Raw genomic sequence first — 26,507 nt, 5'->3', positions numbered from 1 at the left:
GTGCAGCATATCTGCTCTACTTTGGCACTGTGCAAACAGCTCTCCTTCCTTCCCCCAGCTTTGGAGGCGAAGAAAAAGACAAAGCAGCACAAAATGAGAATGCAATGCCCAGAAAGTACCAATAATTTGGTATTCCAGCTATATTGAACAGCAGCATCACCACAGCACCCATATACTAGACTAGACATCAAGACATACAGCTGCAAAACATCATATATACTTAGAAGCCTGCATAAGAGTAGGACTATTACACCAACAGTTTGAAGCAGTGGAATCATATGAAAGGTAAAATTGATCTTTGCCCATTAAAAACCACATACAACTGTGCTGAGAGGGAAAAAATTTATTGGTCCTTTAGATTTCCAATGATTGTTTGTATTCTGTTCAGCAAATTCATTCAAATATTACATACGAAGGATATCTTTTCTTCATTTGCAATGTTAGAGCTAGCTTAACATTCAGTGGAAATGTAAGGAATAAAAGCAAAAAAAGATCTTCAAATTATTAGTGAAATACATGATTATTTTTTTCCTATTTCAGCAAAACACTTGCAAAGAACTGGGTTCTGTGCTCAGTACCCATCTTCCATGAAGATGACTCTCGCATACTCAGAGAAGGCACTTGAAATTCCTGGAAGTTGGGATGTCAGGAAGAGGAAGGATCAGCTATCACTTGGATAACAATATGCTCATTTTTAGTAAGTGCAACACTAGTATAAATTCAAACAGCCACAAAGCATTAAGATACAAAAACTTAGCTAGACATGCTAACTAAAGGGCTGCAAAGCTGGAGTACAACAAATCCTTCTTGTCACTGTCACCATTACTCATCATCTCCACCACAGAGGAGCAGGAGTGCTTTCCTGTAGTCCCCAGATGTATCTTTCTGTTAATATAACAGACCAGTCAGCATGAGTCACAACCACAGAAATGTGAAGAAAAGCAGCAGCCAAAGAGGACTCCAACAGATTATACATTTGTCCCACCCACAGGAAATCCACTTGGATGACTCTTCACTCAGGAATGACGCAAGGAAATTCTCTGTCTCTTATGTTAGAGCTGTATTTATACAGACAAGACTTTCAGAAAAACAAAAAACCTCTGAAAGCTTTACTAGAACTGAGCTACCCATTGCCTGCTAGAATGCATTCATCTGCAAGTACGAAAATCCAGGCAAAGGAGAAGCCCAAAACAGCACCAAAAGCAACAACCTTTAAATGTGCAAAGTGCACCTGCCATCACTTAGAAAGGCCCCAGCCCTGCTCCCTCTAATTCATGGCAAGCTCTGCTACTAGCTCCGCAGGACAGCTGTATGGGCCCAACTGACAGTGTCAAAAGCAACTCCACCCAGCCTAAGTAAGGGAGCATAATGTGAGGAATGATAACAGAAAAATCATAAAAAGCAGCATTTAAAAATAAAACAGAATACCCCCAAAAACTCCTAGGAAAAAAAGCATTTTGGCTTCAACTTTGCAGCAACAGCTGGCCCTGCATTTCTTGCTGGCTCTTTCCCTTCCTGCTCCTTCCCATCCACTCAAAGGAGATTATGATTCAGACTGATTCTACAGTGAAATGCTTTCCACTTTGAAATGGTGCAAAAGGTTCCACACCACAATCCAAGATTTAAACTTCAACCTTGTGATAAATCAGACTCCCAACCCCAATATAATTTCTCTGGAGCCAGCACCCTCTCTGAAGCACTGAAAATCAGAAGGAACCCAGACAAGAAAAAGGAAATGAAGCAGTAGCTAAAAATGGTGTATGAGTAATTGTAATTTCAGAAAACCACATCTGTTCTCCTAGTGAACACTGGAAAGAAGCCTTTAGCTTTTCCTAAGAAGCGTCCCCCACTTAAATGACTCTGTGTGGTACTTCACAAAACTGCAGACCAACTACCACTGCTCTCAGAGTGCCCTGTGTTGTGCAGCTCTACTCACATCCACCCCCTCCCCTAAAAGTAAACAGTGGAAACAATGACATCTCAATCACCCCTGTTTTCCCTGACAACAGAACAGTAATTTTACCTGAATCACATGATGCAGTGATTTTGCAAAATTCTTTCTGAATTCTTTTCTAATATCCAACAGATCAATTTCACTTCTTGAAACCATGACTCTGATCAGGGTATCATCATCAGTGCCAGCCCCCTATGAAGAAAAGTTTAAATAATATTAAAATATGAGTTTGTCCTGGACAGAGGCTGTAACAAAACAACAAATACAAACCACCACAGTGCAACATGAAAGCACCAAGTGCAACAAGTGGTGTCTCAAAACACTCCTGCATTACATTTCTATTCCAAAACAGAGAATATTTGAGACAGTATCACAAGACATTCACACTGCCATGTGCAGAACAGAGGACTGACCATGCAAGGTGCTCTAATCCCTGGACTTCTATGAAGTGCCATATTGTCAGACCTCTTATGTCATGTTTCATCTATCTCACAGGCCTCAACCGTGAATGACCATATAAATTTAAAATAATCCAGTTCCAAGATTACACAGTAGTATAGCTGACCACCACAATCAGAATCACCCTTTCATCGCATGCAAATCACCCTTTCAATGTAGTCTGAGACTCCGGAATTGCAGTCAGTTCTGGAACTGGGTACATAAATCCTAACAATGACTAATACAAAGCATGTAACATCGTATAGCAAGACATAGCAGAGCAACTCATTCCACAAATTATCCAGCTGCTTATTATCAAAGCAAACTTCACGAACCTTTTCCAACCACACAATCCTCCACTCTCTTATTCATCCTTATTACTTTAACCATATTAAGTTCCTGTGCTGGCAGGCTGTGCCAGACTAACATCCTGACCTCTCCCGCTCAGACAAGTCAGACTCCACCCAAGCTGAAGCAATACAAATTTTCACATGCTGACCTGCTAATGCACCTCAAGGAAGGACTTGGCAGAGCCCCCACAATCATCTTTAGCCTAATGTCCAGGGTCACTCATTCCTTTGACTGGGTGTAATATTCTTGGATTACATCTAAAAATGCTCTAAAGCTGCTCAGAAGTTATGCCATGAGTCCAGTGGTTTCTGAGTAGGATTTGACATTAGAATCCAGTAAAATCCAAGCTCTGCCCCACCTAATCATGAAAGTAAATTCTACTCATTGTAGAACTTTGTCGTGCCAAATTGATAAATTAGAAGTACAAACTCTTCTGTCAAAGTAATATTTGATGAAGATCTTTCTTATCTGAAGTACTTAATGATTTTTATTTATATTAAAAAAATAACAGTTGGGGATCTCACCAGCAGACATTAATCAGGCCCCTCATAATAGAAATGTACAAGATTCTAAAACATACAGGAAAAGATTTTCTATTGCATTCTTTAAATAAAAAGTAATAAATAGATAAATACAAAAAAAGTAATCCTCCTCATAAAAAATATTATGCCAGTATGCTGAGCTGTATTTTCCACCTGAACCTTATTTTACATTGGTATCTATAAAAGCAGTAAAGCAGCTTTTAAAAATTAAGCTATCATTTCATCTCTTTTCACTAATTCTCATGCTGACACCTCATCAATACAACCATCTGGTGACAAACATACTTCAGTGCTTTTCAGCAAGGGGAAGGGAGGAATTCTTCAGGGAAGCTGATAACTTGCCTGAAAACAATAGACTACCTACCTCGGTTTTAATTAATATTAGCAACTGTGAGTTAAAAACACAGTTTTCCCTGCTTATCTCTTCCTATCCAAGAGAAGGCGAAGCCAACAGAAACGCAGCTGTGTCGCTGTTGGGATTCCCCTGCAGAACCTTTTGTAGCTGTTTAAGCCTCTTTCCTTTTTCTCTGATGAGTTTCTTTTCCTTCTCAAAATGGGATGGATAGTCATCCAAACCTGTTTCAAAGCTAACTACACCTTCAGTCTGTAAATACTCGTCTCCAAAACAAAAAGCACTAAATTTGCACAATCTACAATTTAGTTTTTGGTCATCTTTACTTCCTCAATATATCCACCACCTAAAGACACTGTAGCCTTTATTTAGCTGAAGGTGCCCAGTGGATCTAGCCTGATGTTTTCCAATATAACAAGACCCAAGTCCAAAAACAGGTGATGAGACTGATGTTTCCTGTAAAAGATTTATGGTCTGACAAACTTACGATGAACATGAAGTAAAGCTTATAAATTGTTTAGATCCTCTACCAGATCTGCATTCCCCAAACCTTTTGAAGATGCTTAGCGACACAGTATGCTGTTGGCATTTGCAGTGAAAGAAAAAATGAAGAACAAGCGAAAGGGAGAGGAATTGTAGCAGAGGAAGATGGAAAGTGAGGTGTGGAAAACATGTACATACCTTCATGGAATAATAGAGAGTCTCAGCAAAATAGGCAGGCACGCTTCGGATGCATTTCACTGAAAAAAGGCAAAGGATTGAATTTCTGATTGTTATTCAATACGGGACACTGTCACTGTCAAGACAAGGTGTGTGTTACTGGATCACTCTCTCCTGTGTGGACAATTAAGTATACAGCTGTCAGCTAGTCTGTTCCTCTGCTACAACTCTTTGGGTTCTAGGAGTTAGAACGCACCGTATACTTCTAATAGAGAAGAGACTTTGCTAGTCAAATTCTACTCCCAGTTACAAATCTACTATGACGTTGTGCTAAATGATATGCCAGGAATATAAACAAAAGCAGAGTTTTGTCTCACTTTCTCACAGAGGTGCACGTGACTGAACAGAATGCAGTTCACCACCACCCTCCATCCCACTTCCCCCCCATTCGCCCCATCTATTAAAGGAAGAATAAAGGCTTATTCTCTAAATACAAAAACAGATCCCAGGTGATTAACTTTAAAAAGGTACCATGTTTTCATGCCACTTCCTATAACAACTGCAATTTAAGGAGGCCTGGGAGTAAATGAAGGCAGCCAGTTCTAGACCTGTTAAGACTTAATTACCAACTGCCAAAAGCAGCTTCTCCAGATCACCAGAGGTTTCACGGTCAATGGTCTCTTCAATCTGAAAGCCGGAAATAGTCATGTATTTGTCAAACACTGCAAAACAGAAAGTGTGCTTAGTCACATGTATAGCCAGCATTTCTCCCAGTATCTTCCTCAGTACAGGTTAATGCCACCTGTATCTCATTATCCACAGGTCAAATGCTATTGTCCGCTCATTCTTCCCTGTGTCTTATTTTAAATACCTATTTCCTACCAGATTGCTACTATACAACGCATACCTGTACCTGAGGAGGAACAAGCCCATCCATGCACCAGTACGTGTTGGGGGTCAACCAGCTGGAAAGCAGCTTTGCAGAAAAGGAGCTGGGGGTCCTGGTGGGCACCAGATTGAACATGAGGCAGCCATGTGCCTTTGTAGTAAAGCAGACAAATGGTATCCTAGGAGAAATGTTGCCAGCAGGTCGAGGGAGGTGATCCTTTCCCATCTACTCAGCACTGGTGAGGCCATGCCTGGAGTGCAGGGTCCAGTTCTGGGCTCCCCAGTACAAAAGAGATATGTAACTGAAGCGAGTGCAGTGAAGGGCCTTTAAGATGATTAAGGGACTGGAGCATCTCTCCCATGAGGAAAGGCTGAGAGAGCCAGGACTGTTCAGCCTAGAGAAGGCTCAAGGGGGAATCTCATCAGTGTGTACAAATATGTAAAGGGAAGGTATAAAGAAGATGGACCCAGGCTCTTCTCAGTGGTGCCCAGTGCCAGGACAAGAGGCAAAGGGCACAGGAGGTTCTGTCTGAACATCAGGAAACACTTATTTTCTGTGTGGGTACTGGCACAGGTTGCCCAGGGAGGTTGTAGAATCCCTCGAGATGCGCAAAAGCCACCTGGACATGGTCCTGGGCAGCCTGCTCTAGGGTAGCCCTGCTCAAGCAGGGTTGGACAAGATGACCTCCAGAGGTCCCTTCCAACCTCAGCCGTTCTGTGATTCTGTGCACACATTCAGTGAAAGGGTGCAAGGAGAAGAGGGAAAGGGAAAGAAGGGAAGTTTTAGGAAATTATCAGCATTTTCCCCAGGGTGCAGCTATCATTTAGCCTGAACCTAAGATCTTGTCTACACTGGGCTACTAGATCAAATTAACTTCACACAAACTGGTCTATTGGCAGTCTATTGAAGTCTGTGTTCATTAATATCCATAAGACCTGAGTGTTCTATGAAATCTTACATTTCTATCACACTAAGTAAGTGTTGCATGCACCAAAAAAACTTTAGGATTACTTTAACGCAAATGATGGTAAAAAAACTAAACAGTAAAACCACAAATCAAATTACCATTGAAAATCCAAATGAATCCAAAGATTCAAAAAGGAAAACAAAAAGATTGGAGAACCAAAAAAAACTTTCTGGTCATTATTTTGAATGGCCTAAACAGTTTGGTAAAACAGACTTATGAATGGGTAAGGAGCAGGGAAAAAAATTATTGTCTCTATTAACATCTAATAAAGTATGCACCTATAAAAGGGTTGATCTTTTCAGGGCTAGATCTCCATCAGATTATGATGACTCATAACAGACTCTCAGCATCACTTCTATTGTCAGGACCTCTTTCAAAAGGGAAAAATAAAAATAATAAATAAGCATCTAGAAAGAAACACCCCAGCTGTCCCTTGGATCTACTGCACCACTCCTTCAAGCAGGAGATCACCACTGCTAGGGGGGAACTGAATTACAGGAAACAAAATTAAACGTATTAAGTAGAGGGAAGAGGTGATTAAAGACAAATACAGTACCAGAAACAACTTTTCTACCATTTTTACCACCAGGTGGGTAATACTGAGACTTCAGGCAGAAGTTTTCAAGCACAGAAGAACCATACTACCTACCCCTCCTTAAATGGGAAACACTTCGGGTTCCCAAGATGGTGATGAACTTTTCTTCATCTGTTCCCCATTTCAGCTCCCCAGCTCTAAACAAAACCTGTTGTAAATTCAAGAGATCAAAACAGCAGCATTTGTTATGTGTCCACATAGCCTGTTGAAAAGCGCTATTTGTCTCACTCTGAGAAGCATTAAACTTACTAACAAGCTATAGCTGGAGGCAAAGAAAATGAAATAAAATTGCCAAGTACTGAACTGACTTTAGAAAAAAATAAATGATAAATTCTGAAATTGACTGTGAAAGCATTTACATGAGCAATACTGCTTAAGGCTCTAAAATTGACTGTGCGCATAGTCCCTTTCATAAGCCTGAAGTTTTCTGAAACTCCGATAACACAGGAGATAAAATCCATTCCCAATACTGTTTTTTCTGCTTTTTTTTTTTCCTTACTCTTTTTCAAATCAGATTAGCAAAACTTTACTAAATGATGACTCATATCAATGGCAGAACCATGCTAACTTGGCCCAAGAGGAAGTTTTCCAAAAATGAGGGGAAGATCGATTTAGAAACACTCAGAAACAGGATTTGCAGGCTGCTAAATTCTTAGTCATATGAAACAAGATTTTAATCATTTAATTGTTTTAGCACATTCATGGTTCTTCAGGCAAGTCTTTCTTCAATGCAGACAATGACAGGCCATTAGCAGCATTTAGGAAAGTAAAGCACTTCTAAAAGTTGGAATAAGCAACAGGAGGGAGAAAATGAGAAAGAAAAATTCAGAAAATTAAATTAGTTCTTTTTACTGACACTCAGAAGCTTTTTTCCAAATAGTGTGCTAAACACCATGCAAGGAGAAAGGTTTGTACATATTGTAGTATATAGTATTTTTTCTCCCTCCTCAGTGTGCAGAGGACAGGCAAACAGGTTACCACCTATATTCAGGCAATCAAATACGTCTTAGAAAAATCCCCACAAACAAATCTGCTGCATAGCAATGCTGTTGGCCATCTGCCCATACTGTAAAACCTGAATGGGATGTTATGAATTTCCTGCTTCTCCTACAATCCTATTCAAAACACATTTGTGAATGCTGCATGCTCTTTTAAGATTAAAAAGTACAGAGTACAGAAGAGTGGGGTAAAAAAAAAAGCTATGAAGGCATTGCAAGGATATTTAGTTCATATAATATACGCTGAGCTCTTCAAATTAATACCAGTACTCTTCATCCAGTAGCAAATGTGAAGTCCCAGCAGAGCATTTAGAAACACTAGGAATGTATTTCTTTAGGAATACTAAAAGTTGTAAATGGCATTTTATGTGAGCTCTAAGTGTCTACCTGCCTTGCCACTGTGCAATACCCAAAATGTACATCAATTGCATAACTTGAAAAAGTGATATTCACAAAATCTCATCCAAAAAGTTAAACTTTCTCCTTCAGGCACTCTCAGAAAAGCCTTGCAACTTCCCTGCATATTCATACTATCTCTTAGAATTAATGTTTAGTAATGATAGACCCCAAAAAATCAAAAATCACCACTGAGCAAAAAGGTTGCCCTCTAATACATCAAATCCTTCCCAGAATATCATATTAATCAAGAGAAACACTGGGGAGCCAAAAATAGTCTTACACTTGCACAGTCACATATCTAAATTCTGACCATCTGTACCTGACAACAATAGTTAGAAAATTCTCTGAATCTGTTCCAGCTATGTTACATGTTGAATGTAAAGGTATCAATACAGAGAAATGTGACAGAACACTTCTCTGTTTAGGTCCCAGCTCAAGCCAAATGTACATAACAAACCACAGCAACCATTTAGGAAAACAGGACTTTTTCAACATTTAGATATGGTGCCTCCTAAATTCAGATGCTCATTTAAACTCAATTAAAGAGGCCAAAAGGAATCTATCTATCTACCAAGGCCTGTGGTTCATGGGTTTCCTCAATTATGTAAGCCTAGCTAAAGGCAAGACTGACATAATTTCATGAAGCAGTCTAGTTCATGATTCAAACATTTGCCTCTAATTTTCAAGCTCCAATTTCCACAGGATTAATTTTAATATCAGGAGAACAATGCTTTCTGAATTTACATAGCAAAGGATAGGCCTATGCCAGTAAAACACATTTTGTCAGTCTGTCTCTCCATCTTGGCCCGCTACCAGGAGAATGTTTTATTGATTTGGTATTCTACTTTTCCTCCTTGCCACCTTGAACAATTCATATATTTTCTTTCATCTCAACTGACAATTTATGAGAGGAAAATGTCTAGCCCAGAGTTATCTGAAATAACCAAGAAACATGCATTAAATGTGTTCTGTAACCAAATCACTGAAATATTGACCATCGCTACAACTAACAACAAATCCAGTAGCATCCAGCAAGAGACTGCATCAAGGATACCAATTAACTGGTGGGTTTCCTTCTGCTGTCTAGAGCACAGGCTTAGTGATCAGTGACAACATTATGGACAATACTTGCAAAGAGCAATATGCAAGTCCCTAGAAACTCTTTAAAGACAATTCTTAGACTGTCATCTGGTTACAGTAAAGCAGAGTATTTGATATATTTTCTCTTTTTAGTATTTCACCCTCTGTGGAGGCATGCCTCACTGAATAGCATTAACATTTCACTATGACACACATGACACATGATATGGAAGGATTGAATTCAGAGAGAAGTTCAAGTCAGATATTAAGGAATGAACTGTTAACATCTCTGAGTTTTCCAGCAGCGGGTCTCTCAGCATCACAAAGCCTCAGTAATCATAACTCTCTCTTCCAATGATCCAATTACTGTTCCATTCATGCACCTCATTAAGTAGAAAGCAATACAAGACATGCTTTTCAAATGTGAAAGTGCCAAAAATCTTGATCCCAATGTTTCAGGTTTTGACACTTTTGTCCAGAATGTATAAAAGCACAGGAAAATGTATTAAGAAACACACACAGAGAACTTTAACAATTTCTCTCTCACATTTGAATTCTAGCTGCATTGTCTCTTTGCAAGACAACTTGTAGAAATGCCCCAAAAACCAAGTCATTCACCCACCTGGGCATCCTGCTCAACAAGACCCTCATCAACTCTGCCGTCAGGATCTCTATTTGCCTGAAAAGAATTTTTAAAAGTTGTTAAACTGAAGAATAAAAAGCTGAATCAAAAAACTTATCTGTTATATTGAGCCTGAAAGACTTACTGCGAGAAGTCAACCCCTAATGCACCTTCTCCAAAATCACCTTATTTTTCCCCTTCTGCTCGAGTGAGTCTTCTTGAAATAAATGTTCTCTTCTTCTATTGCCTTCAAAACCCCACGTAGCAGGCATTCTGCTATACCCATAAGCATCACAGAAGCTTGTCAATTCAGTGATGTGGAAATGACCCATAACAGAGCTCAAGACTGACCCCGGAAATCAGGGGAAGTGGCTCAGTTTCAGAAGCAATCCTGCCTATTACCAGGTCTTTTCAGAATCCCAGCTTAGTCAGCAGAAAGCAACAAGCGTACATCAGACAGGAAAACGAAAGTGAAAATCATACACATATGTCTGAACACAAAGAGATGCTGACCTGCAGCAGGACTACCAGCAGTCTCTGAAAATAGCCTGATGTTTCTCCTGTGATCTTATCCTCCAAGTTGGCCTCATACTCTGCAAAAGAGCAATACCCATTCACCACCTTACAGACTTCCTCACTATTTTGAGGAGAAAGCAAGGAAAATCAAAAAGTTAATTTGACTCAGCTTGTAGAATCATTTATCAGAAACAGCTTTACCAACTCGGACATATTCTGCTTTCACTTACAACCTAACATTATCGTAAAAGAGGTGAAAAGATAGCACCTCACATCTAGTATCAGGAGCAGGTTCCTCAAAATATTTTGAAATACAGGGTGACATGCATAGATTCAGCTCTTTAAGGAACTAAAGAGCATGCAGATCTGGAGTTATGCTAAAATATGGCAGTCTCACAACTGTACAACAACTGTAAGCCCAGAAAAGTCTAGTACTAATAAATTTTGCCCTTGGAGACTCTAAGTTTTGCCTCAAACTTTATTGAGACATGAGAATTTCTTGTGTGGCAGGAATCTGCATAGAGGTAAAAGAAATATGTTTTAATTCAAACACTGCCTTAAAAAAAACCAACCCCACAATCACAGGGTAAAAGCATATACTCCTGTGGACAACCAAAAAGCTGCACCTGCTTTAGCACAAATGCATTTGAACAGAACACTGAGCAGAAAGCAAAAAAAATCACTTCTGTTTTTTTATGTGATACCAGTTTTCTAGTTTCCAATTACTAAAAATCCCCTTTCAAAGGGATGAAAATAACAGGTGAAAGAAATGCATTTGAATTAATTCTAACCATAAAGTACAAATCACCATAACCTGCAGTCACAGCCCTGAAATAAAAACTATTTTAGTTTACAATCCAAACTCTAGTTTCTCTCTATATAAAGTTTTGCAACACAACAGAATGAAATCCCACTTATTGGACACACCCATAAGATCACAGATAGACCTTATTTGAAAGATGAGCTACAATCATATTAGGAGAACTGATTGGAGACCCAAGAACTTTATTTCATGCAGAACTTTACCTTGCAGATAAACCTGTTTAATATTCCGCACTTCCGCAGGTGTTCTGGAGGCAAGAATTTCAGTCAACACTTTCTCATTGGTTCCTGCTCCCTGCAGGGGTGCAAGTATAAATCAGCTGATGGAATAACAAAAGGAAAACAAGAATTCCCTTTGACAATCAAAAGCAAGCATCAACTTATACACTTGGACCAAATAAAGAAAAATTATTTTCTTCTTTCTGGTATATTGTAGGGGTTTTAGAAAGAATTTCTTCCAATTCCAGCTTGATTGTTTTCAAAACCAACCCAACACTTAATAAAGGCTCACTGTTGCAGAACTCAGATAAGCCCTTCCATGTTCAAGCACACCCAAATATGCCTCAGTTCTTCACTATTACAGTCAATGACATCAAGGTAAGTGAATGAATAGAGTAACAGGTTCCATCTTAGCTCTAGTTTATATACTGCCTTCATCAACCAGTACACAGATAAACATAGAGCCACCCAGCAATGATCTTTACCCTTCTATGAACTGTACCATGTTAAATGCACCCTCTCTTCCACTGCAAACACACACATTTTACAATAGAATTGCTAACCCAGACAGCTAAAGGTGCTGCACTCTAATTACAGCAGGCACAACAGGCACTCTTCACTTTTACAAGGACAAAATTTACAAAAGTCAAGCCAGTATCTTGTTTCCACAAGTCTGAGTCTACTTTGTCTGTAAGAATAAGCCATTGCTCTTTATGCTTCCAAAGAAGTCATTTCACAAAAGCAACACTGAAATACAATACTGTGTATTTTTTGCATCAGTGTGTTATTTACAACCTTTCCTGTAAGGAAAATCCAAATACTAACTGCATACAAAGATATCCAAAACACAAATCTGCCAGGCTGCATGTAATCATTTTCAAAATACAGACTGTTTTGAGAACATGCCTGCTCAGCAAGTGAGACAGGCACAGTTATATTAGTTCTAATCTAAGTAGCAGCAGTGACAACTGCTTAGACAACAGCTTAGACAAGTGTACTCTTAGCTGGGTAAAAAACTGGCTGGATGGACGAGCCCAGAGGGTTGTGGTGAATGGAGTTAAATCCAGTTGGCAGTGGGTCACAAGCGGTGTTCCCTACGGCTCAGTATTGGGGCCAGTTCTGTTTAATATCTTTATTAATAATCTGGATGAAGGGATTGAGTGCACCCTCAGTAAGTCTGCAGATGACACCAAGCTGGGAGGGAGGGTTGATCTGCTCGAGGGTAAGAAGGCTCTACAGAGGGATCTGGACAGGCTGGATCGATGGGCCAAGGCCAATCGTACGAGGTTCAACAAGGCCAAGTGCCGGGTCCTGTACTTTGGTCACAACAACCCCATGCAATACTACAGGCTTGGGGAAGAGTGGCTGGGAAGCTGCCCAGCAGAAAAAGACCTGGGGGTGCTGGTCGACAGCCAACTGAATATGAGCCAGCAGTGTGCCCAGGTGGCCAAGGCGGCCAACGGCATCCTGGCCTGTATCAGAAATAGTGTGGCCAGCAGGAGCAGGGAGGGGATTGTCCCCCTGTACTCAGCACTGGACCGAGTGAGGCTGCACCTTGAGTACTGTGTTCAGTTTTGGGACCCTCACTACAGGAAAGACATTGAGGTGCTGGAGCATGTCCAGAGAAGGGCAACGAAGCTGGTGAGGGGCCTGGAGCACAAGTCTTATGAGGAGTGGCTGAGGGAACTGGGGTTGTTTAGTCTGGAGAAGAGGAGGCTGAGGGGAGACCTTATCGCTCTCTACAACTACCTGAAAGGAGGTTGTAGTGAGGTGGGTACTGGTCTCTTCTATCAAGTAACTAGAGATAGGATGAGAGGAAATGGCCTCAAGTTGTGCCAGGGGAGGTTTAGATTGGATAGTAGGAAAAATTTCTTTACTGAAGGGGTTGCCAGGCATTGGAACAGGCTTCCCAGGGAAGTGGTGGAGTCACCATCCCTGGAGATATTCGAAAAGCACGTAAACAAGGCACTTCAGGACATGGTTTAGTGGGCATGGTTGACAGTTGGACTCAATGATCTTAAAGGTCTTTTCCAACCTAAATGATTCTATGAACCGACAGTACAACCTTCAGCACAGACTTCATGCTCTTAGCTGAGTTATCTTGCACTGAAGTCTATGCTATCACACCTTCTTTACTGTTGTTACCCACCTTAGCTGAATTGCAGCTAGTATCAACATCTTTTCCTGTGCAGACACGTTCTCTGAAATCCCATGATCTTGTGTTTAATATAATTTTTTGTGACAAGAACAAAACCACTCCTGTTTCACTATCTCTTATTTTCCCTCCTACACTCATCTGTTCCATCATTTCCCTGTCAGTCTTTGACTCCTAAGTCAACAAGAGGAGCTTGGGAATACATTTTTTCCTTTTAGTCAGCAAGGCCTTTATCAGCTTCTTTTATCAGGTGCCATCTTCCCTTCCCCCACTGCATATAAAGACATTACAGAAAATTTCCAGGATTAAAGTTTCTGTTATCTGAGATACTATTTGCTGGGTCATGGGTTCATGAGCACTAGCTTGCACAGTTACTAAAGCCTACATATTAACCAGTTGGTCATCAAGGCTCTTGGGAGTTTACATGTGAGCGTCACCCAACCAAGCACTGCCTGACACTAGTCAAGTTCAATGTCCTCTACTTTAATCAACAGGTTCTGTGAATAATCCAAGGACATCCAATTCCTGAGATGGTATCAGACAGGTGTGGCGGGGGGGGAGGGGGGGGCGGATAGGACCACATGGAAGAAAACACACTAAAATATCTACGCATACAGATTGTAAATTGTTTGTCTACCTGGCCTTCTCAGAGAGGCACTAAATGCATTGAGCTAAAGACAAATGTTAGAAAGGTAACACCGACAGGGCTATCAACTCTTGCCTCTGTATTACTGCAGGCAACTTTTAGAACACATTCAATAATACAGATAATACCCACTCATAATTTTGGTGGACACCAGTTTACACAAGTACGCTAGCCCATCAATTTTGGAGTTGCATTGTAATCCATCAGGGGCAAAACACTCTCTAGCTTAAATAATAGTCAAAGACAGACATACAGATAACACCACACTTTCATGAAATACCTTGAACTACTTTGCAGCCCATGCATACAGCTGCATAGCTATAAAACCTAGGCTGCTCACAGCAGAAAAATCTAGTGTCCACTGGACTTCACCACTGCACTTTAGCAGCAAAAAGAATTTAAAAGCAACATGCACATCTATTAATTGTATTTAAGTCAGAAAGAACAAGTCTTATGCTATGAAGATTTTAGTCTGCATCTACAGCAAAACTGTTCTCTTAAGATTACATAGTTTCTCATGAAAATAATTTCACATAAAGCATACACTGAGTAGATTTCTGAACTACCTCTAATGCATTATTAGGATGAATAAGAAATCAGGCAAAACCATGGCATTAGCAATAACGGCAGGTGTTAGCATAACATTCATAATTTAAAAAAAAAAAAAAAGGGAAAAAGAAAAAAAGGCTACTTCTATTAGCATTCCCTTTACCAACCAAAAGTTCATTCCTAAAAAACAACAAAAGAGCAACAAACATTTCATACAATGTATTAATTACCTTCCCTCACTCCTCTTACCTTGATAGCATGCTTCAGTGCATGAGCATCAAAAATATATGTTGGTCTCATCAAAGATACCATCAATGTTTCAAATTTGCCGGTAAGTTCCGATTTCAGGTCATCTACAAGATCCTAATGCAGAACAAACAGTGCTGTAATGAACAAGGACTAACCATTCAAAATGGATGCATGTGTGTCTGCAAGCTAGAAGACTCTGGCCATACAACAAAAAGCACAAGGGACAGGGCTCTGTTTGTTTTAAATGGCACCTGAACTGAAACAAGTGTAGCCAAATAAGGCAGAAGAAAAGGATATATGGGCATTTGGAAAACCTGAAGCATATTGCAATTATTTCTCTGCCCCCGCCCCCACTCCAAGACAGAAATTCTCTAAAACCTAGGTGTTCACTGCACTTGCTATTTGAAACAAAGGGTACCCAGCCAGAATATTAAAGGATCCAACAATGCTGGAAGAAAGAAAAAAGCCATCTTTGCTTTGAACTCACTTATGGCTTTATCTACCAATATATTTGGTTTTGCTCGCTCCTATGCTGTTAGGCCGGTATATTTCTTCCACATTTTCTAGCTCTAGAAAATTCTTTTCCTGCTATCACCTTACACTGCAGACCTTGCATCAAAATATTTGATAACTCCTTCCATAGCAAGAATAAGATCAATACTAAAAGCACACTAACAGGAAACTATAGGAGCTTTTGCGCAAAAACCCATCTACAACATATTGGACCAAAATACAGAAAAAGGACGTAACTTCCTTGTGCTAACCTAAAAGGAATATTCTAACCTAGCCAGCAATTAAGAACATCACAGCATGGGGAGAGGGGGAGACAGAAGCAAAACTAGATTTTCTTCGAAGGAACATTTTACAGGGAGTGTGATGAATGTGCCTCACAGTTTTAAGTCATCATCACAGGCCACATTCAGCTCATTTCTAGAGGTATTTTTCTTCTTCTCACCCTGCCAAATAACGTTTTAAAGGCAGATGCAATTTCTTGACGCTGAGCATTGTTTCTGCTGGTAAGGATCTTCAGAACAGTTTCTTCATCAGTCCCTGAAGTTAGAAAGAACAAAGAGTTACAAACACTCTAAAAAACAAACACCAGTGGCACAAACTCAAAAGGCAATGAAAGATGTTTCGAAAATAAGTCTACTGACAAACAGCAGAAGCATTTAAATAACAAATGTCACCATACCCCAAAGCTGAGCCACCAGGTTTGGTGTTCTGCTGTTGCAAAAATATGACTGGAGGACCTATGTGTTGTTTGTTCTCCATTAGTGCTCTGTTCCAGACGCTGCTCCTAGCATCCCAGGCATCAGCTATAACATTTAGTCACAGTCTGTATTCTACATAGGAGCCTTGCCTTTGAGCTCACCAAGGGATCTGCTTTAGAATAAACAATCTGCTGACTCCCAGCAAAACTCAGTCCAGTAACCCCGAACACCCCAGAGTACAGAAGTGTGGAGCTATTATCCATTTTATATATGACAGTTTGCAAGGTAGCCCTCACAGCACAGCACCTTACTAGCCCTACTGAATTTGCCAATAGGTTGAGGTGTATCACATTTCCCTTCTTCCCTTCCTTCTGCTTCCTCTGGCAGGCAGCTTCAAAGAAAGTAGCAAATTAGGATTTGCTCTCACACAGAAGTTTTGGGGCAGAAGCTACAGTGTGAGTTTACAGACCACTTGTTAGTCTACATTCATGCTGTGTGCTTGTATTCTTTGCTCACAGTAACTGTAATGTGCTTATGCACTTCCAGACCGAGGGGGCTGTCCCATATTTTCCAAGCACAGAGCTTCTGCTATACTGTCATAACTCTCCACAGTTGTCACCTGTAAATCCACAGTCTAGCTTACTGTGCAGCAAAACTCTGTGTGCAGAAAAGCCTGTGGAGTACCAATTTTTAATGGAGAATGTGCACACCACCTTTTTTTCCCCTTATGCTAACCTAAAAATAAACATCCTCGAGAGCAGTACAGTCAAAACTAGGACACGCCCAGACTCATGCAGTCCTGCAGTTGTCATTCCATGGCATGTAGACGCACGCCCTACCCAAACCTGCTAATATAAAAAAAAAGGAGTTCAGAAAGGATATTTTCAAAGGACTGAGAGCCCTTTCCTTTTCATAAAATAAATTATTCTTACCTATTCCCTTCATGGCCTTACGAAGGGCTTCTGCATCAGCTCTGGCATCAAAAGGAGAGAAGGCTGCCACGGTGCCTCTTGTGTACTACAGCGGGAAAAAAGAGGTAGGGGGAAAGGGAAAAGGGCATGAAATAGATGATAGCATCTTTCAGTTCCCCATACACGAGCTTGACTAAATTTGAATCCGCAATCCAAAAGATGATAGCATTTTTCTTGCAATTGTCCGACTAAACAGCAATCCGTTCGTATTTTAAACACAGCTCACTCAAAAGGTACTACTATGGTTTTACTCAGCAGTACCCCAGCTAAGGTCAGGTATATTTACATAATGGTAGTTTGCAGGATTGATATTTACAACACTGGAGCCTGAATACAGGAAAATTACTAAGAAATTATCATTTAAGTAATTTGGGAAATTAATTGCACAAATCACATATGCTAGAAAAGCTGCACAAAGATCCAAGACACGTTTGGAAATAAGACCTTCCTCTCCTGAAGAAAAACCTGCTGGAGCTCTCAACCAGTATCACACTGTTTTTTTTTTCCCATCACATTGCAAATGAGACCTACTGAACTTTGCAATGGCTTTCAATTTTTCATCATGTTCCTTTTGACATAAGCAACTTTTTTCTCAAGTGACTCAGCTACATTTCTCATAGTTGTTTACAGCTAAAAAGAAATAACAGCTCAAACATAAGGATAAAAGATCAGCCTGTCCAAAACACAAAAGTAATTCCACTAGGTTTCCATGGAACATGGCTCTTCAGGGACTTTCTCTTCAGGTCAAACACAAAAGGATATTCATCACCCTTATGGAACAGTCTTGCCTATATTTAAACATGACAGTTCAAGAACCTATATGTGTATAGCACAGTAGTTAATTTATAAACTATAAAAGTCAAGCAATGGCCAAAAGGGGAAAGAGCTGGGGTTTGGGAATAGGGAGGTTTTTCTAACAGCTGAAGAAGGGAAATTCTTGTAAGCATTGCTGTACAAAAGTACCAATCAGTACAAGCAGGGCATTTGTCCACTCGCAAGAAAAAGCATGAAAGAAAGTGCCAAGACACCTACTGAGACTGGCACCAGATTATTACACAGACAGCACAGCCATCTGGCCTCTGCGATACAGCCTTTCCCTCAAGTTAGCAATTTCAGCCACACAGTGCTTTGGTTTCAAGTCAATGGACTCATCCAAGACAGGTCAGCCAAAAAAGCACAGACAGAAAAGAGTAGCCAAGCACTAACCAGAAACTGCCCTGAAGCACTGCTGCCTCTCAGGCCAGTTGTGTGTTATTGCCATCAGAGACTCCCTACCCCTCCCACTGCAGAAGCAATAATGAGTTATGTTTACCTCCACCGTATTTCAGCAAATCAGAACACAAAGTATCATGGTGCTTAATAACAACAACAACAAACTTCTTTCTCACTGATGCTTTCCAATATCCAGCATACTTCAGAGCCATGGCAATTCCCCTGAAGCATTCTGCTTTTTCCCATTATGAGCAAATTTTTAGGCACTACTTCAAATTTAGGCACAGCAATGTGTACTTATTGTCATTCTCCTAGCTAATTCCAAAGGCTATCATGAAAAACTCTCAAAGATTTAGGACTCAATTTTATAATTTGGTAAAACAGATAAAGACTGAAAAGCCTCTGTATTCCTCCTCCTCCCTTATTACCACACCAGGCAGCATGGGGTTATTTAAAAGTGTATTTCCTGCTATTTTGTTTCATATCATCTTAACATAACTAATATTATAAAACTACCACAATTCTCCTCTGGAAATGACTAAAGGTAAGCAGGTCTCGGAGGAAAGAGTTATTGATCTTTGAGTTAAAGTTTTCATTTGCTTATCTTGTTATAAGCAAGTGGAATTCCCCTTCACAATTCCTAAGTCTTATGACAACAGCCCAGCATTCCTCTGTGGCTATTTTAGACAACATATGTGGGAACACTAAAAGCTAGATTAAATCTATCTCTGCATCATCCTTCTCATTTTTGTCAACTAAGAAGAATCCTTCCATAACTCTCTTCCAAAGCACAGTGTGAAAAGCCTCAACATAGTCTAAGCTTGATGAACAGTTCCTGAAATTCTTCTGGTGCACCTGTAGTCTGAAAGAGTTTTCTTGATGTCTTCTCACCATTTGCATTCCAGGCATTCCCTTCTGACGCACACTGTGTACTGGATTTTGGCTACCTACCTGCCACAATCACCCTCAGTCAGTACTTGAGCTGCACCTAGCTTGCAAACCAGAAATATTGCTGCAGCTCTGCCATCTAGCATAATAAAAATCCATGTCACCTGGGTACCACAAAGACAGCAGCTATAACAGCAGAATCTCCAGTTACATCTGCTCCCCTTGATACTATATGCTGGTGCAAATAGAGCACAACCACAGCAGAGGCTGTTAGTATAAGACAGGCTTGGATATGGCTTTGCAGACCCGAGTCCAACCTACAGTCTAACTGCCTTCAGAAGCCACATGTGGGCAGATGCGACACAGACAATAGCTGGCCCATCACTGAGAAAGCGTTGAGCCATCCTTAACTTTCACGTCAGAAACCTACTTGCCTAGCTCTTCAGAGCACTGCAGCGTGGCCTGGCAATCGGGGTATAGCAGGAAATACTCAGGCATACCATCTTAACAACCACAAATCTGTGTAAAACACCCCACTGCCCAGAAGCACCCTGATTAGTTACTCCAGTCCCAATTTCTCATTTGCAAAATCAATGGACAATGGCAGAACGCTCTGCAGTGATAACAAACCCAGTCCATGGAGGGAAGAGCACTCTCCTCCTTTCCAAACATGGCACCTTTTGGCCAGAGAAAAAGAAGGCAAACACCTGTCCTAAACCACCATCACAGCCTGAACCACTGAAGTCAACTTCCAGTCACGCAGAATCTGAAATAGAAGCTATGAACCAGACATTTCTACCAAAATAATAGATCCATACAAAAGAGTTTCTGACAAAAGCCACACACTCATTTATCAGACAACTCAGCTAGTTTCAACATTAAGTAGAGTTTAAACAAACTGGTTCTTGCAGGTGGATCACAGCATCACAACTGCTACACCATCCTGACCTAGTATGAAAACAGTAAACTGAAAGACAACTATTTATTTACAAACTTAATAACTTTTTTAGAGGTAAACAAATTATCTTATTTTTAGTATCTCTAAGAATGTTCTCTGTCATTTATGCAGACAGATACTCAATAACACTGCAGGCTCATAGGTCATTTTTATTTTGGTTGTTAAGTTTCCCACTCAGTAGAACCCAAAGCACATCAATGGAAAGAAGAACACAAATAGTCCTTGATATTAAATCCTTTTGTAATCTGGAGTGATTCCCTTACTAAATAGCAACACCCTACACTTAGCAGTAAAATATAAAAGAGAAGCACAACACGCAAGACCTCAATAGAAAGAGGATCACAAGATCCTAACACCCAAAACCTACACACATTCTCTGCTTTCTACATTCCCCAATACACTGACTATTGTTAAGCAATCAGGTGTAGTGCAAGCACAGTTTGTGATTATAGACTAGAAATAAAACAGCAGCTTCCATTTTCTCCAGACTCCTACCAATGAGACCAACAAAACCCACACATACACAAAATTAGTATGAAGAGGAAAGGTGTGGGGGGGGAACAAACAAAACAAAAACCAAACACAACTTCAAAACAAGAGATGATCTTGCTTTAGAATTTATGCCCCTCCAAATGAGGAGATTCACATTCTCTGTTTTTTTTGTTTATTCTGCTCTAGCAAAAGTTTGCAGAAGGAGAAGATACAATCTCATCAGGCAAGATGTTTCTAACCAGCACCTCAGAGCTACATTAACTTCTCCCAAGAGATAACTTCACTTCACAATTTGATGCCACGTGGCCACATATCCTGGCAACAGCATTATCTGCAAGATCAACAATAGCCACTTAGCGAGGTTCCTTTTAATTTTTCCCACCCGGCACACAAAAAAATCTCCCACCCACAAGATCCCATGTTTAGCCACTGTTAAAAACAAAGCATTCATTATCAGCAAACAAAAGACCACATTTGAACTGATTCAGACTTCTTCCCAGCTACCCTTGCCCTATACCCACTCACAGCCAAGTTCCTACCGCTCAGATTTCCCATAGATGAAGAGCTACCCCCTTTCACAACGCTGCTCTGCAGCAACAAAAGTAGCACCTCATCAATTTGCCACTGGAAAGCCCAGTGTCTGGCACAGAGGTGGTGGTATGTGGCTTTTTTTTCTTTCTTTTTTTTTTTTTTTAAGCAGCCACCTGTTTACAAGATGGCACAGGAAAACAGTGGAGTGGAAAGAATGGAAATGGAAAAATTTTCCAGCACACAGGTTGACAAACAGAGAAGGTGAGAGCCCAGAAGGTCACGTGCTAGAATAAATGAAAGACTGCCTTAAGACTTCTTACACAAGAATAGCCATCTTGCAGATAAAGCAGAACACAGTGTTCACTAGTAAACTGAAAACCTTTGTGGCCATTGAAGACCACATAGAGATCCCAGTTCAAACTGTGCTTTAAGGCTAACATCATGTAAGAAATATATAATTGTTTCATGACATCCTTACTGAAATTTCAAGGGCAGTAGGATGCAATTTACATTGTGAGCGGATGAATATAGGTGCAGAGCTGATGCAAATGCACAACCATAAAGACGTCTCTACAAAACACCTCTCTAAGTTTAGTATCACTTCAGGTTGCTCACTTAAATAGAAGAGTCAGCTCTGGTCAGCAGACTATGTTCACATCTGCCCCACTAAATTTAAACTCTTGACAAAAAATGGAATTACACAACATCTGTGCTGAACTCTGAGTCAGTACATCATGGAGATACCAAAGATAGGGAGGAGAGAAAGAAAAAAACAGAAAAAAAAAGATAAAGAGAGTGGGTGAGAGAGGAGAAGAGAAAAGCAAACAACAGCAATGTAGGAACCAATGCAGGAACATCTGCAAAAACACACAAAGAACCTCTCCTTGCAAGTAACCTCAGCAAAGCCAAAGAGCTGCTTAGGACCCAATTCTGAAAAAGCATTTATACTTTGGAATGTGAGACATAATCCTCTGAAGCACTACTGGAGTTGGCAGTACTACTCCTGTGCTCCAAGTCACACATGCACATTGGCAGAACAGGAACTCCAGATATAGCACACAGCAGCCACACCTTCACCAGCACAAGCAATCCCTTCCTGGCATTTTACAAATGGATACAGAAAACACTCCCAACTTCACATTCAGGGAAAAATTTGGGAGTAGCAAACCGAAACACATCAGTCCACAGCACGCAAGCAGAAAATAGTCTTGTTCCTTTCTTTCCCAATTTCCAAATCAGGAAACACAGGGTAGCATTTCCAAGGCAGCTTGTTCATCGAGGAGGAACAGATTCTACCATGTGCATCTATGCATTAACAAAGACCACTACACATACGGATGTGTGAAAAAAGGCAGCTTGTTAGGACAGCAGTGTTCCTCCAAAGAAAGCAGATAAACACAGGCATGGAGAGACCAGGCTGCACAGCAGATATGGCATGCTGTAGTTTTCCTACAAAATGAATGAATGAACCTTTTTGTCCTGGACATGGATCACACAAAATGCCCCAGGTCTTTGGGGGGGGGGGGATCTTCCCATAACTGAGCAAGAACAAATACTTCAGTAACCAAGACTCCAAAGATAACTTACCTTCTTCAAAGGTTTTACTCTTCAGTGATGTATCTAGACTAAATTGGACTTCAGTACACTGTGCTGTGCAGCCTTTGTGAACTCTGAACCTTTGGATGTACATATAAATAACTGCTGTCAACTGACACTCAACATTTCATGATTGATAGGCATTTTCATTTTTTAGCATTACTTCACGGTGCAACAAAATTTAGAACAGACACCTGCCATGAGCAGCAGAGCTTACTCTTCAACTTTTTTTTTTTATTTTTATAAAATGCTTTACAGGCTACAAAGCTTTAACACTCCCAGTCTTCCGTGGCTGCATTATCGCCCAGGCAAAGAATACTACTGGAGCGGAAAACAGCCCTCTGAACATGGAAATGGGAGGACAAGGCCTACCTAGTACAAGACCTCATCACTCCAATGACTTCAACCTACCACCATCCACCACAGTTAGTAACCCAACCCCAAGTGTTACCTCAGGCAGTAGAAAATTCTACTATGTGAAGACAGGAGTAACTGGTTTGCACTAGTGAAGAATGAAATACTCCTTCTACAAAGATCAAGAATTAAAGTTTGTGTCTCTGTGGAACAGACAAGAGAATTGCAAATTTCCATGCTTTCACTAAATGGAATTTGCCCTAAGCCTATAAGCAATGCTACATATACCATAATAAAAGGCTGTCCAAGTAGATCTGTCTGGTCAGATGCCCTGCACTGGCATGGGTAGGGGCCTCTCCTAAGATGCATCCTACAAACCAGGCCTGATGTTTAAAGAAAGAAAAATCCATTCTTCATACCTCAAGAAAAAACCCAACCCAAACTTTAAGGATTTAGTGGAATACTATTAAAAATAAAAACTTTTTAAAATGAAGTACCCTTTCTTTCTTTTAAAGCTCAATCCAGACAGAATATGAATAAGTATTCACAGGAGTGTTAAAACACCACTGATCATTCCACTCATTGTTAAAATAATGAAACTACTACAGCATTAGTGTGCAATTACCCTGACCTTTGTGAAGGCACTCATACCACTTGATGGCTTTCACTTCCTACAGCAGTACAAAGCCCATAAATAAGCCATTAAATTCTTATTTTACTTTCCAGAGCATATGCATTTGATGCAACTATAGAAACAAATGCTGGAGTCAGCTCCGTTTTCCAAGCCTTCGTTCAGGCTCAAACCACAGCGACCCAAGGGCTGCAAAGGAAAAAATAGAAGTACCAGATGAAGTACTACACCATAGCTACAAGGCTTCCAGAAAAATTCAAGTCAGAAATGAGAAAGCTGGAGATGGGACTACCGCGCCCCGAGCCTCCACGGGACACAGCCACGGCAGTATTATTTTTCTCCTTCCTCCTCCAGTGGAAGGAACCTCCACCCAAGCACTATATAAACACACCGTACCGGAAACTTGGCCAAATTAGTGGAAACTGGCAGAAAAAAAAAAAAAGTTGTCCCTGACGCGCGTCTCACATGATGAGCTGCTTTCCCCGTCTCCCTCCCCTCCGCGTCTCCCCAGGCTTGGGGATGGGTTGATTTAAGGCAGACCGAAAAATAAATCACTGAGGAGTAAGAGTAAGGAGACGGACAAGACGAGGGCGTCCCGGGACCGCCGGCGGCCGGGCAGGGACGAGGCGGCCGTTAGCCCCTCGCGGCGGCCGTTAGCCCCTCGCGGCGGCCGTTAGCCCCTCGCGGCGGCCGTTAGCCCCTCGCGGCGGCCGCCTCACCTTCGCCATCTCTGGGATCCGCCGAGTCGGGGCTGAGTCCGAGTCTGCAAAGAGAGACGCGACAGTGAGTGCCCGCCCGGCCCGGCACGGCACCCTCGCCCTCGCCTCGCCTCCCCTCCCCTCCCGGCGCCCCTCGCTGCCGGGCAGCGCCCTCACCGCAAGCCGGTCCGCCGAGCCGCCGCCGCCCAGAGCTACCGGGAGCACTGACTAAGGCGGGAGGGAGGGGGCCCCGCCGCTGCTTGCCTCACCGGGGGCCGGGCCAGGCCCCACCCCGGGCGGGCGGCGAGCCACGGCCGCCTCCCCCGGGGCCGCCGGCGGTTTCATCCCGCAAGGCCCCGGGGCTTCGAGGCCCGGCCGGGCCAGGCAGTACCCGGGCCGAGCTCGTCCTCGCTGGCTGCTGCAGCGGCACCTTCACACAGAGAGCCTCCAACAGCTGCTCCAGCCCCCTCCTGATGAAATCTCAATTAAAAATCAGTTGCCATTAACCTGAAGAGACTCATAGCCCATCACTAAAGGACAAGGCTGTACTGAATTTTAAAGCAGGCATTTTATTAGCTGGCCTAAGCTAGGTTAGCAAAATAAGCACAGTGTTGGAACAGAATGCAAGGGCTGTAGTTCTAGGCTATCAGTACGACAAGCATTTTGGGTGATGATACTTTTTACTTCTCAACATCTTACAGCGGGACCATGTCACTGGCCCGGGTATAAAGAAGATCTATCCAGTTTGGGAGAGCAACGAGGATGTAGTCTGCATGGCTGTTCAAGGAGCATTGTCATCTGTAACACTGAAGACTTGCTCCCTCACCCATACAAATGCAATCCAGCTGTGTGTCAGATGAAAAAGGAAAAGAGACTGCAACACAAATGGAATTTAGTGTCTTTGCCAAAATAAAACATGAACATAATTTCACTATGTAAGCGTTTTAACATGTAACGGTCACTTCTGCCTTCAAGTGAGTTGTGTTTACCTCAGAAAACAGACAGAAATGCAGATCGTGGTGTAAGTTTAAATATTTTGTCCAACATTTCTTGTTGCCCTAAAAAGTGCACATACAGTTCAGCAAAAACATGAGATCCACCCAGCTGGCTTCCTTTGCGGGACCGAGGATCAAATGGTTTGCTGAAATGGCCCGATTTACTTATTAAAGTCTAATTTTAATCTAATCCATTGAAGTGGCATTCCACACACGCTCAAAGAAGGGAATAGGGAGCTGCTCATAATACGCCCGTAGAAATGCACATATGGATTAGATGTAGAATAACAATATTTAAGAAAACATGGGTTATGAAATGGTTTAAAAAATAGCGGTTGACATTCAAATGGGTTGCTTTTAGTTTAAGCACAACCTTGCTTACACGCACCCACCTCTTTCTGCAAAAGTAAGTCTTTTTCTCCTTACACACTATATCCAGAGCAGATACAGGCCATGCTGTGATCACGTTTCAAGCTTTACCATCTAGAAAGTGTACACATGCACACACAAAGAAATGCAGTGGGATCTAAATCTGCCCTCTTTAACACACCCCAAAATTCTGTCGATCAGATTGAGGCACATAAACACAGCAGTAACTGCACACCAAGCGCCAAACGACACAGGTTTGAGCACAGACAAATGGAATTCATACCTAGTTAGTGACGCAGATGTATGATAAGGAAAAGTTATAGGGTAACGTGAAAGTTAAAAAAAGGATCTATCAGTATCGTGAACAATTAATAAGGTGTCTAGAAATTAATGAAGCTGTAGTCCTCACCACTTTGAAACATGTTAATAGGATCTCTCTACTGTAGCAAATGGCATACATGAAGATTGGTACATTACTGATACAAATGTATCTATTAAACTTCACAAATAAAATAAACTCTTGAGTAATTTGAAAAAAGGTGTATATTTGTCTAACACATTATTTTGCAGTTAGCATGTGACTACCTGGAACGCAACT

At 41.2% G+C, this 26,507-nt stretch overlaps 1 protein-coding gene across 1 annotated transcript; it reads right to left on the bottom strand.

Moving 5' to 3' along the window:
- Positions 1–328: 328 nt before the first annotated feature.
- Positions 329–24,835, bottom strand: ANXA5 (annexin A5). Its single transcript, XM_069799072.1, has 13 exons — positions 24,723–24,835; positions 24,567–24,610; positions 17,147–17,231; positions 15,959–16,053; positions 15,004–15,117; positions 11,390–11,480; positions 10,361–10,440; positions 9,848–9,904; positions 6,803–6,896; positions 4,924–5,019; positions 4,319–4,377; positions 2,024–2,146; positions 329–885 (listed from the first exon to the last, which is right to left on the bottom strand). The coding sequence occupies exons 2-13, from the start codon at positions 24,573–24,575 to the stop codon at positions 823–825; spliced, it is 966 nt and encodes a 321-aa protein (XP_069655173.1). The 5' UTR covers positions 24,576–24,610; positions 24,723–24,835; the 3' UTR covers positions 329–822.
- Between the last annotated feature and the right edge of the window lie 1,672 nt (positions 24,836–26,507).

The sequence above is a fragment of the Haliaeetus albicilla genome, chromosome 1 (assembly GCF_947461875.1).
Source record: "Haliaeetus albicilla chromosome 1, bHalAlb1.1, whole genome shotgun sequence".
Taxonomy (NCBI): domain Eukaryota; kingdom Metazoa; phylum Chordata; class Aves; order Accipitriformes; family Accipitridae; genus Haliaeetus; species Haliaeetus albicilla.
This window is presented reverse-complemented; position numbering and strand designations above follow the sequence as displayed.

Excerpts from the sequence above, each read along its gene's own strand:
- ANXA5 (XM_069799072.1), bottom strand. Across the intron at positions 16,054-17,146 it reads TAAGGCCATGAAGGGAATAG|GGACTGATGAAGAAACTGTT; the intron begins GTAAGAATAATT and ends TTCTAACTTCAG. Across the intron at positions 5,020-6,802 it reads TGTTTCCCATTTAAGGAGGG|TGTTTGACAAATACATGACT; the intron begins GTAGGTAGTATG and ends TCTGTTTTGCAG.